The 19,530-nt window shown below is 47.0% G+C and overlaps 1 protein-coding gene across 14 annotated transcripts in view; it reads left to right on the top strand.

The window, feature by feature from the left end:
* Window positions 1-19,530, top strand: part of PPIP5K1 (diphosphoinositol pentakisphosphate kinase 1) — a 1,113,174-nt gene that overhangs the window by 685,848 nt on the left and 407,796 nt on the right. For all 14 annotated transcript variants that reach the window (XM_069625171.1, XM_069625166.1, XM_069625170.1 and 11 more), the window contains exons 20-22: window positions 4,750-4,877; window positions 9,976-10,090; window positions 17,164-17,271. In XM_069625171.1, the coding sequence (XP_069481272.1) occupies window positions 4,750-4,877; window positions 9,976-10,090; window positions 17,164-17,271 (351 nt within the window). The remainder of the gene's footprint in view (window positions 1-4,749; window positions 4,878-9,975; window positions 10,091-17,163; window positions 17,272-19,530) is intronic.

Genomic DNA, 19,530 nt, shown 5'->3' with positions numbered 1-19,530 from the left:
GAGTGAGGACAGGATGTCCTGAGTTTTAGAGATGAAGTGAGAGGCCAGTGCCGTGCAGAGGGCCTGGGAGGGGACAGGGGAGGTAGAGACTGCAGCAGGGTTGGCAAGCTCCTTGCAAATTTTAAAGAGTTCAGCCGAGTTGTTAGATGTCGCAGAGATGCGGGCTTGGATAAGGGCTCTCTTCTTGATGAGAACGGAGAGACGGTATTGCCTTTGGAGCAGGCGGCAGGCCAGTTTGTCAGAGGATGAACACGAAACACGCCATTTCCTCTCTGCCACCCTGCACTTGCGTTTAAGGGTGACGAGATCCGAGTCATACCAGGAGTTACATTTGGCTTTGGGCTTCAGGCGGATTCTCATGACAGGAGCAAGGATATCAAGAGTATCAGATATAGCAGAGTGGAGCATGGAGAGGGCTGTGTCGGGGTGGGAGTCAGCCGAAAGGGGATGAGGGGGGGGGGTGAGAAGGTGGCAGCGAAAGCCTCAACTGACACGCGCTTCATGGGTCGGATGGCCGAGAAGGTGGGTGGCGATGATGAGGGTGGCTTTGCCTGAGGGGTAGGGAGGGTGAGGTGGGAGGATAGGAGAAAGTGATCACTCCAGGAGAGAGGAATGGCGAGAGGGACGGAGAGGGGAAGGTCAGAAGAGATCAGAGCATATAGAGTGTGCCCTGCAGAATGAGTAGGCCCAGGCGGGAGAATAGAGAGTGAGACAGAGTCGCAGAGGTCACGAAAGAGTCCAGTGGGGGGACAGGAGGCATCCAGGTGGATGTTGAAGTCACCAAGAAAGAGGAGTTGAGTGGTAGCGGACAGGAGTGAGGAGGAGAGGTCAGCCCACTCAGAGAGGAAGGAGGAAATTTGACCAGGTGGCCGATAGATGGTAGCCACGGTAAGGGAATGGCTGGGAGAGAGAGTCGGCAGACAAGACATTCAAAAGAAGAGTAGGTCTGCGTAGGAATGACAGTGGCAGGAATCCACTCAGGGAAGATAAGGGCAACACCCCCCCCCCAGCACGGTTATGCCTGGGAACGGAGAGGATCATGTAACCATCAGGTAGGAGTGTGTCAAAGCTAGTGACAGAGCTGGCTGTGAACCATGTCTCAGTGTGACCAAGGACGTCAAGGTCCCGTTCCTCGAGAAGGCGACAGATATCATAGGAATGAGTTAAGAGTGGAGGCGGTTGCCAACCTTGAAGGACTTCCGGGGAGGGGTACTGATCAGAGGTATGCCCTGCGGAGGTGTAGAAGGAGGTGAAGGAGCATGAGAGGGGGCAGCAAATCACTTACCAACAAATCACTTACAACATTTTGACATACGCAACAATGATGGACAAAAAGAAAGACATATAACACATAACATGCACTACCTGCGCGCTTTTATCTCCCCCTTGTTCCCGTTACCGAACACTTTTTACCCTTCCCCGTTTTACCTGCTCTTCTCATTCACTCCCCACCTCTTCTACCCTTTTAGTCTTTCCCAAGAATTCTTGCTTACACAGAAAAAGAATATTCTAAATAACTACTCCGAGTCTACTCAATATACGAGACTCCTACTATTTTTTCTTTATCTCCACTTATTTATCTGCACTGGACGAGACAATGCTACGCGGCGCCGCCTTCTACCCCGTTCAGCTAGGATACCTCTTCTCTTCTTCTTACTTCTCACAAAAACCTAATGGCCATATAAAGGACAGATCAGAAAAGCCTCAGCATCACTCACACAGTCCCTACTCTTGGTTTTAACCCACTACCACCTGTTCCCCCTTACCTTTCCTTAGGAACCTTCGCAACCGGCACTCACGTGTTCAGTCAGGTAATCCGAGGGTCACCGTTCATGGGCTGACCCCAGTCAGGTCCGCACCCCAACCAAGCCGTGGCCCGCCTCGGCGAGCAGCTTTTCAGTTGGGTATTCGTCAACCGGGAACCCTTGACCCATTCTCGTAGTGTACACAGGCTGGTCGGCCGCAGAGGCGATGGTTTTGCTGGGGGGCGTCCCCACACAGTCCATAGAAATGAAGGGAATGTTGCTAAATAGAGAACACTGTTAAGTTATTTACTTCTTTTTATGTTTCAATATAAAGACTCTGCCTGACCCTTTATTTCTCTATGCCTTTGTTTCTGATACTGTTTTCTTTTTGCACCTTTTAGCTTTGGTTTGGAAGGCACAGGCAAATTAGGTGGGGCAGACTTTTGGACAGACTAGTGAGCTTAAGTAATTTGCAAGCCAAGCACATATTATGCATGCTTTTGTGTATAACGCTATGGGATTCATTTCCAGCCAGTGATTTGCCTTCTCACAGAACATGAAGTGCTAATGCTTTACCGATGGAAGTGTTATGGATGGACAGGGCAACAGCTTTTGATGTGGGAACCATTTCAGAGCAAATCCCAAGTGTAAGTGGTTCAAATCAATACATGACGAAGCCATAACTTACTCTCTTGAATAAGCAAAACGTCATATTTGGCTAAGAGTGCTTTCATACGTTCCACCAGTTTTGCATTTGCAATACTCCCTATGGATTTTGGTGTGGTAAATGGTATTATCCATATTCATAAATATAAAGGTATTTGTCTAAGAAAGGGGTCTACAACCTTTGACCTTTCAGATGTATTGAACTACAAACATGTGTCCACTATAATCATTGGTGAAGGATCATGAGAGTCCAATACATAATGAAGGCCACAGGTTGCAGACATCTGGTCTAAGACTGTGTCCCTTTGTTTGGGATATTTATCATGTTGATGCGTCATCCCCTCTCCCAGTGAGACCCCCAGCACTTTCCGATGCACTTCTGGACCTTTTTCCTTAAATCCTGAACGAGTGGAGCCCTTTTCCACTCATCTATTCTTGTGGGCTCTGCCTTTTGGAACTCATTCTTTATATTCTACCTCTACTATGGAGTCTGCCTGCTCCATAGCTCTTAAATGCATCTGTGTATTAGTATTGCAGCACACAGCTCCTTATGGGCAGTGGTGCTGGGGACCCTTAGGGTCCTCCTTTAAGAATCCCTTTTTCTGTATCCTCAAGTAACTACAGTTCTTAAGGATACTTAGTATCTCTCTCAAAACTGTATAGTCTGAGAGATTGGCAAGCACCAGCTTCAGTGGAGTGCCAAAGGGATACCTAGTATCCCCCTTCACTTTGCTCCTGACACAGCCACATAGACAATCTCCTAGTTATAGCTGGTGGCAGTGGACGTGTTCTACCAACTATTGTGTCATTTTTATACCGCAGGCTATGTCCACAGCCCCGGTAGTGCACAATAGGGGCACCCAAGCACCAACTTGGGGGCCTCCCTTATTTTTCACCGTTACTAGCAAGGTTGTTCTATGTTAGCCCTTCTTCTACCATTCTGTGCGTGTTTTGCCTTTAGCTGGAACCCTTGGGTGTCTCTGCCTAGGCTCCAGAGTGTCAGGAAGAAAGTGGGGGCAGAGTTGTCCACCCCTTGTCCTTTGTCTGCCAGAGTGCCTGAATGGGACCAGCTCCCACAGGGGGTCTGGCTGTCATGATTGGACAGCCAAATGCCCCTTTTTGTAAAATGCTGAGAGAGCTTGCAGAGGAGTGTGTGCTGGAACTGTATAAATGGTAAGGCTTCTGGAGTAAAAAGCAAGTCGACCACTGGAAGCTGAACTAACCAAAGAAGATAACGACGACCAGAGAACCCTGCAGACCCTTTGCTACACAGTGAAGGGACCACTGTTGTCCTGACTCTGTTTTCTGTGCGACAGCAAAGCTCCGAAGAGGACTCCTCCTTCCCTTAGGCTGGTGGGAGTAACCAGTCCTACGACGCACTTTGAATTGAGCCATCCCGAGGTCCTAGGAGTTTCAAGAGCTGCGGAACACCAATACCAGGAGACCTGCTGCCCATTTTGAGTGCATAGTCGTGGAAAGGCCAAATCCGTCCAAATATTTGCTGAACCCTTAAGGACACTCAGGAAATCTGATCCAATTTGCCCAGACCCCCTCATCAGATTGTGGGAATGCAGGTAGTGGAGAAGATTGATGGGCAGAGTAAATGCATTACCGTAAGAACAGTTAAGAACTGCAGGTGCGAGTAATAACCGATAATATGACAACATTGTCTTTTCCCTTTCTAATGTTGCTACAAATGTAACTGCGCACAAACACAAAAGTTAGTGTGCTTTGAATTGTATTCTCAAGTAGTCCCAAGTGCCATAGGGTAAAGGTCTGAAGTATTTAAAGTGATTCTAGTGTGTATATATAATACATATATAATTTTATATAAATTATCAGTGTAAGAGTTTCTTTGGTGTGCATGTCTAACCAGGTTCTGTGTACTTGCCTACAGCTCAAATCTTCCTCTTAAGATAAGCCTAACTGTTCTGCCACACTACCAAGGTCCTGAGTTCGTACAGACTGATACTAAGAGTACGAGATCTACAAACCACTGGGATAGCTTACTAAAGTCATAATAGCAGAAGGACTTTAGGAAAAATCCCCTAATTCGTGCACCGTTAATTTTCATTGGTCCAGTCAACTTTTCAATGCTGTTATCTGGGAGAGGTATTGATTTCATGTTTGTGTCAGGAACACGCCTCTCACCTTAGTCATGTTGTTGTGTAATTTTTACTGTGATGGAAAAAGCTTGTTGTCGATAGTGAACACCCTGCTTATTCTCCTCTCTCCCTATCCCTTCCTTCTCACACCCTTCATCTTTCCTATTTCCTTCATTCTATGCACTCCTAACGCACCACTTCTTTCTCTCTTTGTGCTCTGATTTTCATTCTAGGAGTATGGCATCAATAAGGAGGAGAAGCTGGAGATTGCAGTGGGCTACTGCCTCCCACTCCTGAGTAAGATCCAGCTCGACCTGCAGCGGACGCATGAAGATGAATCCGTGAACAAGTTGCACCCCTTGTAAGACTTCCTGTGTGCCCTTTAATATCTTTTGCATGTCTGTGTCTCACTAGTAATCTGAGGAAGACTGGCTACGCTTACAGCGCCACATTCAAGTGGGCTGACATCTTCCCCTGTTTGCTTTGCAGCAATCTCCCACAGACCATGTACCTTGTAAATGTCCTCCTTTATAATTTTATTGGACTGTTTCGACATTCACACTGACTTACAGGGGATCATCAGGAGAAAGGAGTCATTCTCCTGGCCTTAGTTGAATAAACTAGTGGTAGGGTCAGTTAGGATTAGTTTTGGACAGCAAACGTATTCCTTTTCGACATTCACTGATGTCTGAGGAGCATCTTAGTTAAGTAGGTAGGGGCACCCCATAGCGATAGGGGAAGATAAGCCTTTTCTTATTCTTTAATAAAGGTATGGGGAAAATGTCGTCAGAGTGTACGCGTCCTCCTTCTAACCCACCATATATGGTGTCAGAAGTGGAATGGAAACCAACTGATAGAAGTTGGGGGCCCATACTATTCACTAAATTGAGTCCCAAGACCAAAGCCCACATGAGAGCCACAGCTGAATCCATAGGATTTGACCTACAAACTTCTAAAGAAATGGTGATACCACTGGGCGAGAGACGCCTAATCCCCACTGGGCTGACTCTAGCACCTGCCCATAGCCTCCAAATCCGTTTTAGCTTGGAGATATGGGCTGGATGTTATGGCAGGAGTAATTAATTCTGACCTCCGCTGGGATATCAAAGTTCTCCTACACAATCATGGGACTAACCCATATACCATAAAAGAGGGGGAGAAGGTGACCCAAAGGATCCTTGAAAGGCTTTATTCCTGGTTTATTTGTGTTGCATTCATAGCAGCGCTGAAAGCCCTTAGGCAGCTAGGTGCTAGGTACAGACATTCAGACAGTTCAAACATTAGATTCCGGGTACGGAAGATCATTTTCCGAGTCAGTTAAAAAGGCAGGTTTTTAGAGCGTCTTTCTGAAGGCGGGTAGGAAGGTTCAGCTTGTAGGGGCAAGGAAACAGTGTTTCAGAGCGTGGCAGCAAATACTGGGAAGCTGAAACCACCAACTCTGTCATGTTTGAATCTTGGTATGACAAGTCAGTAGCTGTGTTTGGGGCGCAAGGGCCTGGAAGCAAGGCATCTGTTTAGTCTCTGGACTAGGTATGAGGTGGTCTTTGTTTCCACGGCAACAGTGTTTGATTGATAGAACTTTAAATTTGATTTGTTCTCTAATAGGAAGCCAGTGTACCTACCGCTCGTCTTGTGGTAAATGCCTAGAGTTTTCACATAAGAGGAGACTGGTATCTTGTGGCCATCAATGAGAAGGGTTTGGAAGACAAGGTTGAGTTTTGCAAGGCGTGCCGGGATTCCGACAAGCAGGAGCCCTGGTTTCTCGTCATTCAAGCAGTGTCTGTGGGAGGCCTTCAAGGATTGGATCATTTCATAGATGGTGTTTAGGCTGATGGAGTCTAGTGAGTAGTTGCTGGAGATTGGCATGAGTATTTGGGTATCTTCCACGCTGTTTCAGTGCCGTAGCCGGGTCGAAAACCTGATTGGTGTGGGCTGAGGATGTGGTGGTCTTCTATGAATATTTGAATCTGGAGATAGGCAGCTCTGTCTATGATTTTCAAAATAAAGTGGAAGGTGGTGATGGAGCGGTATTTGGTAGGAACGGTCCCAAGTACATTTTTTGAGTAGAGGAGTGATAATTTATTCTTTGAGGGAGGGGGACACGGAGCAGGAGGCAAAGGAAGCATAGACGATGGCAACTATGAGTGTAAGTAGTGGTTCTGCACATTGTTTTATTATTGGGGGCTGGGAAGGGGGAGGTTTGAGACCTTTGAGTAGGTCGGCGATGTTAGCTGCAGAGGTAGGATGGAAGTTGAAGGGCGGGATGTGGGTTTCTGCTGCGGACCGGGTGGTTTGGTATTGCAAAGGTGTCACCTTGGTAGAGGCTAGTTTGGTATTGATTTTGTCTTGCAGTTGTGCGATTTTGCCAAGGAGGGCACCGTGCAGACTGCTGCACCAGAGATTTTCTTTAGTGTAGGTGGAAGGGGGTTGGGGGAACGGTGAGGGTTTCCAGTTCTCAAAGTATTGCAAAGAGCTCATGAACATTTTGAATTGAAAGCAGCAATTGGGTTGTTGTAGATAGCTGATTAGGCGATGTGGGTGGCATGTGTTAGCATAGTGTGTTTGGTTGGTTACAGTCAGGGCATGCGCCAAGTGGCTTCAGCAGCACGTTTTAATGTGTGATGGGTGTGGTGTTCTGGGGTGAACCATGAGTTAATGAGAGTAGTTTGGGATGGTGAAGGTGATACTATGATGGCATTGGGAGTTTTATAGGATGGAGATGTTGCAGTTGTGATCTAGAAGCCAGTCTATGATGCGCCCATGTGAGTGCATAGGGCTGAGTATCCATTGATGGCAGCCTAAGGCAGAGATGGTGCTTGCGAGTGCAGCTACATCGTTCTCTGATTGAAGTTGCCCAAGATGATTTGCTCAGAACTGGATTTAAGATTAGACTAAATGAGTTTGGTACGGTCATCTTTAAATGTGATAGGTGGTCCCGTCCCCAAGGATGGTAGAGGAGATGAATGGTGATGATGGAGTTGGGGGAGAGGCTGAGCTTGGTGGTGATGGAATTACAGTTAGGCAAGGGGCTTAGGTGTGAATGAGTTTAGTGGGATGGAAACCTTGACGATGATTCTGACTCGCCCACCTTTGCCAGAGGTTCTGTCTCTGCAGAATATGGCATAACCTCGCACAACCCGCCGTGAAGTATCTCATACTTTTTGTAGGGAATGGTCTGATGCAACCACAGAGTGAAGCAGTCCACCTAACTCCTGTCCCCAAGACCAAGAGAGCTTTGTGCCTTCCTGGAGTTAACTGAATATTATGAAGGTTCATACCGAATTACTCCACACTAGCCGCTAACCTGACAGTCAAATTAAAGAATGCCCAACCACAGAAGATACTCTGGGATAAAAGGGATCAAACTATTTTCGACAGCTTGAAAAATGTGCTTTGCAATGAACTGGTCTTTAAGATGCCGGTCCTTAAACGTTTCTGTTACAAACAGATGCATGTAAGGTGGGTTTAGGCACCGTACTCTAACAAGAACACAACGGCTTGGAACATCCTGTGTTGCAAATGAGTCAAAAGCGTTTTCCCAGAGAATAATCCTACACTACTGTAGAACTGGAGGCATTCGCCAAAGAGTGGGCTGTCACACACATAAGTTATTATCTGACGGGCTGAAAGTTAAGATTGATCACGGATAACTCCCTGTTATTCTGGTTGAGCTTAAGAAAAGACACCAATGCCAGTACAATGAGATGGTGCTTGGTTCTACAACCCTTTTATTTTACTGTCGAACATCGATAGGGAGCCGTTTTCCTGTCAGTCAAGAAGGGGAAGCCACATAAGTGGAAGGATATGTGACAAATCGAGGGTATGTGTTCCTACTACACAAGGGAGACCCCCCCCTTGAGGCTAGGGAGGTGATCCCGCTCTGCAACACTGTGCCTAGGGGTTGAGGCAAGTGTGGAACCGCACCAGGAGAGACTCCGCCCTTCGAGGTCAAGGACTCCCGTTACCATGAGGAACTCGCTGATGCCCTCCACATGATGGCCTATTTGGGACTATCCAATAAAAAAAATAATTATGCGTTGCCATTATCAAAAAGAAAGAGAATTTGTCCCTTTAAATCAAAATCTCCAATTAACTGCGACAAGTGCATTGAAGAGGGAGAACAAGGGAAGAGGAGAGAGAACGAGTGAGAATGCCGACACCAACAGGGTAAGTACCCCGTGTGTAGAACTTCTGAAGAAGCCCGCAAAGTGTAGCAATGCTGTGAGCAGGGAAAGGAAACACGAAGTCTGGCATGTACGAGAAACCAGAAGCAGAGACGGCTGGAGCGGAAAGCTTGGTGGTGGCGAGACCATGAAGCAATCGCGGTAGGCAGGCTGACCGTTCCATGTCGCCAACACCACCCCACACAGAGATAGCAACAAACGGACCAGTTACCCATAACAGTATTGAGAAGCTGAGAAGGAGAGACAAAATTGCAAGAAACCGATGCCGTGGAAAGCGAACCGAGATGCAAATGGAAGAAAGGAGAAGGTCCCGAGAATATACAGGCACTGGAAACATTCCCCTTCCATACTGAAGGTAACAGGGAGAATGGGAATACCAGGAAGCCAAAAGGGACTCATAGAATCAGAGAAACTCATCCCAGTACAAAAGACGAAAGCGTGAAAACCAAGTTGATGAACTTAGTGTATGAATGTGATAAAGTGAAGCCCAGAAACCTCAGAGTGAGAGAAATATAATGTGAGTATCACTACCTTGGAAAGAGGGGAAAATAACCTATTATCCAAGTGGAACATAACAGAGAGTGATAGCTGTGAACTAAAGACCAGAGTGGTCGCTGGGATAAATATTTTATAAGAAAGTCCATACCTGGAAAAGGTGAACTATAATTTTTTGGAAAGCCAAAATCCCATAGGAGCAGGCACTATACAAGTATATTTAGTACTCTCTAAAACAGAGTGTAGGATTCAGACAAGGTCAAGGAAAACCCATAGTAAAGAGGAGAGAACGACTGCCAATCCCATTAGGGAGTTACAGAAACGGATACAAAGGATAACGAGAGACTATCTAAAAACTGCATATTAACAAGAATCATAAAAGAAGCGAAGACAAGTGAAAAAACAAAACCATCAGGAGAAGGGAGTCATTCTACTTGCCTTAGTTGATTAAACTAGTTGTAGGGTCAGGATTAGGTTTGGACAGCAGATTTATTCCTTTTGGACATTCACGGAGGACTGACAAGCACCTTAGTAAAGTAGGTAGGGAACACCCCATGGCGATTGGCAAAGATAGCCCTTATTCTTATTCTTTAATAAAGATGGTGCAAATGTCATCAGAGTGTCTACGTCCTTCTTCTGACCCACCACAGAATGTTTACATGCATCACTCCAAGGACTCTTGCATCGTGAAGGGTTCATCCATTTTCTATCGTTGCTGCCATGTTCTATTTTTATCCGTGCACATTTCACATTTCTAGCATTGTTTTTATTTTTGCCTAGGTACTCCAGAGGGGTTTTGTCACCGGGACGCCACGTTAGGACACGTTTGTACTTCACCAGTGAGAGCCATGTCCATTCACTTCTCAGTATCTTTCGCTTTGGTGGTCTACTAGATGTAAGTGTGATTTTTGTGTTGCTTTGTTAATATTACTGTCTTTCATATTATCACCCAGTTGTGCTGTGACAAAATGACATATGTGAGGGGGAGAATAGACTGAGCTTTTTTTTCTTTTTTTAACTAATAAAATGATGCGTGTGGACCGGTTTCTGAAAGCGAGATCTGCTAATCAGACCACCCTGCCCCATTTCATAATGTTGCATGAGGAAAAGAATAGAGCAAGCAAGAAACTATGCTAGGCCTGTTTACTGAGGCCTCCAGCAGCTACCTTGCAGTTTGACAACGTGGCCGTAAAAATCTCCAGCAGCCAGGATCAGCCTTTAACCATGGGCAATCCTGAATCTGAATTAAATCACATAAATGTGTGCTCCCAGAACCTGGTGGGAGATGAAAATGTAAATACAAGCTATGTGTGGTTATGACATTTATAGTCCACTAGTTATTGGTGACCTTACTGCCGGGGCAACCTTTGTATTCATTGCCTAGGACTGAGTTTCGCCCAAAATAATCAATTTGGGCTCCTCCCCAGCAAAAGCCTACTTCTTTCCTGGCAAAGGTTTGTCACCTTCAAGGAAGTCAATAACTGCCACCAGGGTTCAGGGAGAGGCCCATTGCTTCAAACGACAGGCTTTTCGAGTGCAAAGAAACACACACCAGGATGGTAGTTAACAGGCTCTTTGATGTAAGCAGATAGGAGAGGGAGACGGCGTTAAAGTAGGTAGTAGAGAAGTATCAGTGCACAGAGGTCCCACTATCTTGGATTCCCACAGGTCACCCACGCCTCCTGTTACCCCTCCTCACTTCCTGAAGACCAAGCACTCTGGGCAGAGGATCCTGAAACTGCACCCAGGATTTGGTCCCCTGACGGAAGACTAGAAGGGAACTAAGCCACTGTAGAAGAATGCCCTTTTAAAGGGGTTAAGTGTTAGGGAGAGTTATCATGTATATGCTTCATCCCCTCTCCGAGTGAGACCCCCAGCACTTTCTGCTAGACCTCTGGACACGTTTGTATCTTGAAAGAGTGTAGCCTTTTCCCACTCATTCATTCTTATTTGCTCTGACTTTTGGAACTCTGATCTGTGTTTTACCTTTAGTATGAAGTCTACTTTCCTTCCTATCTCCTTAAAGGCATCTGTATTTAACTTTTCCAGCACACAGCTCCTCATGGGCATTCTGGCTGGGAACCCTTTGGGTTCTCCTTTGAGATTCTTTCCTTATCTACTAACTACAGTTCTTAAGGCTAGAGGGATAATTTGTATCCCTCCTAAAACTGTATACTCTGAGAGATTGGCACACCCCACCTTATGTGGAGTGCCAAAGGGATACCGAGTATCCCCCCTCTCTCAGCTCCTGTGATGTTTTAGTCTCATAGCCAACCCTCTAGTTCTCCAGCATGGGGTCTGGCATGGATTCACATGCCCGTGAATATTCCCTGTCATCAGGTTGAGAATCCTCGGTAAAAGAAAAAACAGTTTCACTTTAGTTTATAAACTGTCTTTCCCCTATAGACCAATCACTGAGCTCTGGGTCATACTGCCCCCAGCCAATGACTGCCCTCTCCATAAGCCCCTCCTGTAGCAGCCATCTTCAGATTTGGTAGCACATAAAGTGGTAGTATGACCAAGAAGAGCCGCAGAGGGGCAGGCGGAGGGTTTGCATGTGAATCCATGTCAGACCCATGCTGGAGAACAACAGTTACAGGTAAGTAACTGGTTCCTTCTCCAGCATGGGGTCTGGCATGGATTCACCTGCTCATGAATGAAGAATACATAGCAGTACATACATATACAACCACGGGAGATGGTAAGGTTCAACAGAAGCAATTACTCTTAACTCCTCACCAGGCTCACCTTCAAGCGAACAGTTTGCATAGCACTGCTCGGCTGACTCTGGACTCCTCCCTGGAATCCCTGTTGACACAGTAGAATTTCGTGAAGGTATGTGTAGACCTCCACGTAGCAGCCCTGCAGATGTCCAGCAGGGGCACACCACACAGGAACGCCACTGTACCAGCGATCGGTAGAATGGGCTCTCGAACAGCCAGGCAGCCGTAGATTGGCCAACCGATGACAATGAGTGATGCAGCCGGGGAGCCACCTGGAAATGGAAGCCTTCGACAAGGCCTTCCCATGGTTCACAAAAAGCAGAGAAGTCTTCTGGAAACTCTTTGTGCGGGCCACATAGAACTTCAGCGCTCGAGCCACATCCAGCAAAGTCCTTTCAGCCGGCGGCAAAGGCATCAGAAAAAACACAGATAACACCAAGGGCTTGTTGAGATGAAATTACGACGGAACCTTGGGCATAAAGGAGGGGTGCGTCCGTAGCACCACCTTCGTCTTGTGAAAAGTCAAGTAAGACCGCTTTCAGGACATGGCCTGGCTCTCACCTACTCTCTTGGCAGAGGTGATGGCCATGAGGAAAGCAGTCTTCCAACACCGGAACTTAAGCGGAGCTTGATGCAACGGCTCGAATGGGGCCCCCATGAGCCTTGTCAGTACCACTTTGAGTTCCCACGCCGGGGCAGGGGCCTTCACCGGCGGGAACAAACGGAACAGTCGCTTGATGAATTCCTTCACTAGACAGTGCGACCAAAGAGAAGACCATCCCAGAGACCTGGTGGAGCGTGAAATAGTGAAATAGCTGCCAGATGCACCTTGATGGAGGCGTGCGCCAGCCCAGACTTCGTCAATGGCAACAAGTACGGAAGAACTTGGGGGGGCCGTGACCCTTGGAGGATTAATCTTCTGCGACCGGCACCAAGTCACGAAACGCTTCCATTTGTGTCCGTAACACTTCATAGTCAACAATGCCCTAGCCTTGGCGAGGACCTCTCTGCAGTCCGCCGGCAACTCGTACCCACCGAAATCTAATGCTGCAGGAACTAGGCCTTCGTGTTCAGCGATCCTGGGTCGTGGTGCAGGATTGCGCCTCCTTCCCTGGCGAGAAGGTCCGCGACCATTGGCAGCTTGACTGGAGGGGACGCCGATATGCTGAGATCATCCGAGTACCAGATATGAGCCCTTTCCAAGCTGACTTTTGCATAGAGTTAGGGATTGTACTTTTAAAGCTTTAGTTTGCTGAGAAAACACCTCTAGAACCATAAGCTCTGCTACTGTTGTCTAACCAAGCTTTTTCCTTCCTAAAAGACTTTATCATATGTAGTTTTGCTAACTAAATACAATTGCTGTACATATTTGTCTATGCACGAGTGCGAGGTTGTGCCGATAATACGGAGAACTGTCATTAGTGTCAAACTCTGTAACAATTGTACCACCAGCAGCTACCAACTAAGCAGTGGCCTTTGAAAAGTATTTATAAGTAATCCTATGTGTATTGGTTAATTGATGGAAATATTCTAAGACATTCCTTGTGTAAATATAATAAATATATATTTTAATATAACTTTATTGGTGTGTTTCTTTGGTCTACTCTACTGAGTTCAGTGTACTTGCCCACAGCTCACATCGTCCTCTTATGATGAGCCTGCCTGCTCTGCCACTCTAGCAAGGTTCCAAGAGTAGTACAGACTGATGCTAAGAATTGGGGACCTGAATGCCATTGGGATAATTGTATGAAGTCTTACTTCAAGTGGACTTTAGGAAAACTCCCCTAACATTACGACCCCTCTGCCACTGTTGACAATCTTTGACATTTGGATCTCTGTTGGTGGTACAGTCTACTCCAAGCCCTTCTTCCATAGAGGTGAAGATAAAAGCCTACAAGAAAAGGTCAAACCTTTTCTTTCAACCATCCCAGAGGAATATTTGGGGTGATCTGCTGGCTAGACAAGGCCTACTGCAAACTGAGACCACTGGTACCCAGGAACCTTTTCACTGGAAGTGACACAACCCTGCAGGTGTTCTGTGAAAGTCTTCTTGGCTGGGAATTGCAGAACAAAGAACTTTAGATGCCCTGGAGGCCCTTTACAGGGGGACACACCCAGAAGTCAAACTGCTCTGGACCCTGTTTTCCAGCTTCAATCAGTTTCAAGATGGCTTGGCCCCTTACAGGAGCTTTTCCAGCCACTGCAAGCACCCAGAGCTGCCATATTTGCCACGTTTTGATCTTCTGCCCGTCCTTTTGACTCAACCCATCACCTGCATTCGCTTCAGCTGTTATCAAGATGTTCACCACTGAAGAGCCGCTTTGCATCTTTGGACCTCTTCAGGCTGACTTGACCCATCTCCTTCCTAGTTTCGTAACTGGATTTGAGCCGATCACTGCTGCAGGACCTAACCACAAAGCTGGACACTCTCAAACCAACTTGACTGTCTCGATGCCCACCATCCATAATTAACCACTGTCAAGAAACGTCTTGGTGCCCACTCGACACATTTAAAGTGCCTAGAAGCATGGCTGATGAGCACCAAGAATAAGCATCTAAACATATTTGAAGTGGCCCTATCCCCTGTCCTTCCTTAAGGGCGTAGTGACTTGCAACACCTCCAGCACTCCTTTGTCCACCTCCTTCTTAAGAAACCCTCTTCCGACCCTTCCTGCCCAGCTAACTATCGCCCAGTCTCTATAACTCCCTTCCTGGGCAAGCTCCTGGAGAAACTGCCATCTCCCAGCTAAATCTCCATGCTGAATCTGTTGGTAGCCTTCATGACCATCAGTCTGGCTTCAGAGCTGCCAGAAGCACAGAAACTGCTCTCCTGAAAATCCGTGAGGACCTGCTCTCGAACCTTGACTCTAACATTCCATGTGTTCTCATTTTGCTTGATCTCTCTTCTGCCTTTGATACTGTCAACCATACCATCCTGCTCAACCGTCTTCGTGATAACCTGGGTATCACTGGTCAGGCTCTGGCGTGGCTGACCTCTTTCCTCTCAAATCGACCCTCCCAGGTCCAACTGGGGTCTTTCCTCTCTGACATCTTTTTCTCTACCTGTGGTGTCCCCCAGGGTTCTAACCTCTCTCCCTGGCTGTTCAACCAGTATCTGGCACTTCTCGCCCACCGCATCGCCACGCTCTGCCCCAACTTTCAGTGCTATGCGGATGATACCCAGCTCATTTTCAGGCTACCCTCGGCCTCCTCTTCTCTTTCCCTCGTCTCTGACTGTCGTTCTGCTATCCAGGAATGGTGTGTCGCCAACGACCTCTGCCTTAATGCCAGTAAGACTGAGATTCTACTCATCGGCACACCCACTCCCTCCTTCCCTGCAGCTCTTTGGCCGGCCTCTCTTGGCCCTCTTCCTGCTCCTACCTGCAAGGCAAAAAACCTTGGGGTCATCTTCGTCTCCACACTCTCCTTCTCTCCTCACATATCTGACGTCTCTAAGAAGTCACACTACCAACTACACCTCCTCAGAGGTATCCTTCCTTTCCTCTCCTTCCCCCAGAAGCTCACTGTCTCTAGATCCCTGGTTCTCTCGAAGCTGGACTACTGTAACAGCCTCTACCTAAATCTGCCCGCCTCTACTCTCCGCCCTTTGCAACTGATCCAGAACAGGACTGCGATACTTGTCCTTGGCCTCAAGCCCAGGGACCGTATCTCTCCAGGACTGAAATCACTACACTGGCTCCCAGTGACTGTGAGGATCAAGTTCAAAACCCTTTGCATTGTCCACAAGGCCGTCTGGGGCCTTATGCCAAAATACCTTCAACTCTCTCTTCCTAAATATCTTCCTTCTCGTGCTCTTCGCTCATCCGCCTCCAACCCACTCAGGGTCAGCCGCTTCTCCAAACAACGAGTTGGGGGCAGATCTCTCTCCGCTGCAGGGGCCTCCCTCTGGAACAGCCTTCCTGCCTCCCTGAAACTTGAGGAGAACCATCTCCGGTTCCGGAAGCACCTCAAAACCTTCCGCTTTGCCTCCACTTTCTCTCCCCCTCTCTCCTGCTAAAATTACTGAAACTGCACTGAATCTGCAACTGGGCCACTCACCGTTCTTGGTCCCTGGCCCAGCCACTCTCCCCTGCACTGCCTCCCTGGCACCCCCTGCACTACGGGACTGTGTCTGCATCCCTACAGCCCCCCTCCCCAGCACTTGTCTGCACTTACCTCGCACTAGCCACCAGCTGGCCCTTGGTATTTATCCTGTATTCTATAACCCTGTACTGCGCTTTTCCCTCTACCTTTCCCCCCCCTGCACTTTTCCCTTCCCCTCTACCCTTGCACTTGCGCGATCTGAATGACACCTGGCCTAGTAGGATCATTGTCTGTCTCCCCTTGTACCCCCTCGGCCCCGCTTCGTCGCGCCTTGAAACACTTGTGTATAGACGCGTTACAAATGCCATATCATATCATATATATCATTTTCTAACTTTTTAATAAGCCTTTTCATTGAACTGGCATTGCTATTGAAGATATTGCCTGTGCCACCCCTATTTTAGACCCACCGTGCCCCCTTTCCTAAGTCTGCATATCCTGTGTCTGCCTTTACAGGGGTAGGTTTGTAATGTATTTGTATTGCTAGTTTAAGTTCAGTATCCTATGTTTGTAGAACTGTGGTTGGACATTCTTCTATTTTGGTGCCATAGTACTGTTTTTGATTGGTCTGCGTCCATGCTAGCTCATATGCATCATGAGGGGTATAGCTTGCCCTCCTTATGTACAACGCTTGTGCTGTGCCTGTTTCACCTATATGATTGGGATCACTGCTAGTTTAGTAGTAGCGTAGGGCTGAATAGGAGTTTAAGCCACTACTCCCCCCTGTACTCCTGCAGAGCAGTATTCATTTGGTAATATTTGCCATTAGCAATATGCCTATGCTCTCCCTATTTCTTTCTGCCTTTGCAGCTTTGACCTACTTTTCTGTGACTTCCATTGGGTGTGTATGTTTAGAAAATTGGCCATGGTATAGGAAAATGTATAGTTAAAAGCGGGATATATTGGAAAACATGGGTTACAGGAACATGTGCAATTGAGGCAAAAGAAAATTGGGTGTCAAAACGTAGGAAAAGCTCACAAACATTGTGGTTGTTAAATGGTTAGCTTGTGGCATTGTTAAATCTCCAAAGCGCAGATATTATTTCTATGTGACACGCCAGCCATCCAGACTATTTATACGTACATGCCCCCACGCTTCTAAAAGTGTGTATGCATTTTCTTTTTTGTTGATTTTAATTAGGAGTCTAAGGATCAGCAGTGGAAGAGGGCCATGGACTACTTGAGTGCCGTCTCGGAATTGAACTATATGACCCAGATCGTTATCATGCTCTATGAAGACAACAACAAGGTGTGCGAACCAGGGGATTTGATGAATACATTCATCTTCAAGCCATAAAAGAATGGATCTTCTCTTGGAATATTTGGGCAACTGTTAAACTCTAAGCTGTGACAAAGCCCATGAAGATACAACTGATGGGCTTTTGTCTAGCATGCCCCTCTAACACACAACATGTTGCCCCTGGCATCACACACCACACAATTCTAACTGGTGGTTTAATCCCCCACCATGTGCCCAAGCACCCACTGTTCCCAGCAAGTTCAATCATTTGACCTGGGTTCCAACGACTTATCTGCCAACCTCATTCTCTCTTTCTCCAACCATGACCACCTTCCCCCCCTCAACTTTGCTAGCCCACCTACCTATTCCTCATCCCCTAAAGAGCTCTGAGGCAGCTTACAGGTGTTTATAGAGTCATACCAGAAACCTAACCTGGCTCACTACAGAAATACAGCTTATCTCAGCTTATCAATGCCTTCTTTATGTCTCGTCATTCTTCCTCCCAAACCCACTGTGATGAAGAAAGTCCTCTTTTCGCTCACTTTTGTGCTTATCCTCCACTTCTTGCTTTTTCTTTGAGACCCTGACACGTTTTTCCCAGGTAGACCCACCAAGATATCCGGGGAGGCCCAACTCACATATGTTTGTGGCTTTTTGAGGTACCTTATTGGGCTACCACAAAGTGCCCCCTAGTTTCCCTTCTCCCTTTATCAGGCTCTTGACCCAGACACCTATTCTCGTTGGTGACAGTGTACTTTAATACAGTGGCTGCATGCATGATGTTTATCTATCGTGCCTCAGAGGAAGCCTTTGGTGACGGTGTACTTTAATACTGTGGCTGCATGCATGATGTGTATCTCTCTGACCTCACAGAAAGCCTTTGGTGACGGTGTACTTTAATACTGTGGCTGTGTGCATGATTAGTATCTATCTTGCCTCGCAGGAAGCCTTTGGTGACAGTGTACTTTAATACTGTGGCTGCATGCATGATGTGTATCTTGCCTCACAAGGAAGCCTTTGGTGACAGTGTACTTTAATACTGTGGCTGCATGCATGATGTGTATCTTGCCTCACAGGAAGCCTTTGGTGACAGTGTACTTTAATACTGTGGCTGCATGCATGATGTGTATCTTGCCTCACAGGAAGCCTTTGGTGACAGTGTACTTTAATACTGTGGCTGCATGTATGATGTGTATCTTGCCTCACAGAAAGCCTTTGGTGACAGTGTACTTTAATACTGTGGCTGCATGCATGATGTGTATCTCTCTGGCCTCACAGGAAGCCTTTGGTGACAGTGTACTTTAATACTGTGGCTGCATGCATGATGTGCATCTATCTTGCCTCACAGGAAGCCTTTGGTGACAGTGTACTTTAATACTGTGGCTGCATGCATGATGTGTATCTTACCTCAGAGGAAGCCTTTGGTGACAGTGTACTTCAATACGCTGGCTGCATGCATGATGTGTATCTATCGTGCCTCACAGGAAGCCTTTGGTGACAGTGTACTTTAATAATGTGGCTGCATGCATGATGTGTATCTTGCCTCACAGGAAGCCTTTGGTGACAGTGTACTTTAATACTGTGGCTGCATGCATGATGTGTATCTCTCTGGCCTCACAGGAAGCCTTTGGTGACAGTGTACTTTACTTCTGTGGCTGCATGCATGATGTGCATCTATCTTGCCTCACAGGAAGCCTTTGGTGACAGTGTACTTTAATACTGTGGCTGCATGCATGATTAGTATCTATCTTTCCTCACAGGAAGCCTTTGGTGACAGTGTACTTTAATACTGTGGCTGCATGCGTGATGTGTATCTTGCCTCACAGGAAGCCTTTTGTGACAGTGTACTTTAATACTGTGGCTGCATGCATGATGTGTATCTCTCTGGCCTCACAGGAAGCCTTTGGTGACAGTGTACTTTAATACTGTGGCTGCATGCATGATGTGTATCTTGCCTCACAGGAAGCCTTTGGTGACAGTGTACTTCAATACACTGGCTGCATGCATGATGTGTATCTATCGTGCCTCACAGGAAGCCTTTGGTGACAGTGTACTTTAATACTGTGGCTGCATGCATGATGTGCATCTATCTTGCCTCACAGGAAGCCTTTGGTCACAGTGTACTTTAGTACTGTGGCTGCATGCATGATGTGCACCTATCTTGCCTCACAGGAGGCCTTTGGTGACAGTGTACTTTAATACTGTGGCTGCATGCATGATGTGTATCTTGCCTCACAGGAAGCCTTTGGTGACGGTGTACTTTAATAC

The sequence above is a fragment of the Ambystoma mexicanum genome, chromosome 11 (assembly GCF_040938575.1).
Source record: "Ambystoma mexicanum isolate Mex_15411 chromosome 11, UKY_AmexF1_1, whole genome shotgun sequence".
Classification (NCBI taxonomy): Eukaryota; Metazoa; Chordata; class Amphibia; order Caudata; family Ambystomatidae; genus Ambystoma; species Ambystoma mexicanum.
The sequence above is the reverse complement of the archived record's forward strand: the minus strand, read 5'-3'. Positions and strand labels throughout refer to the sequence as shown.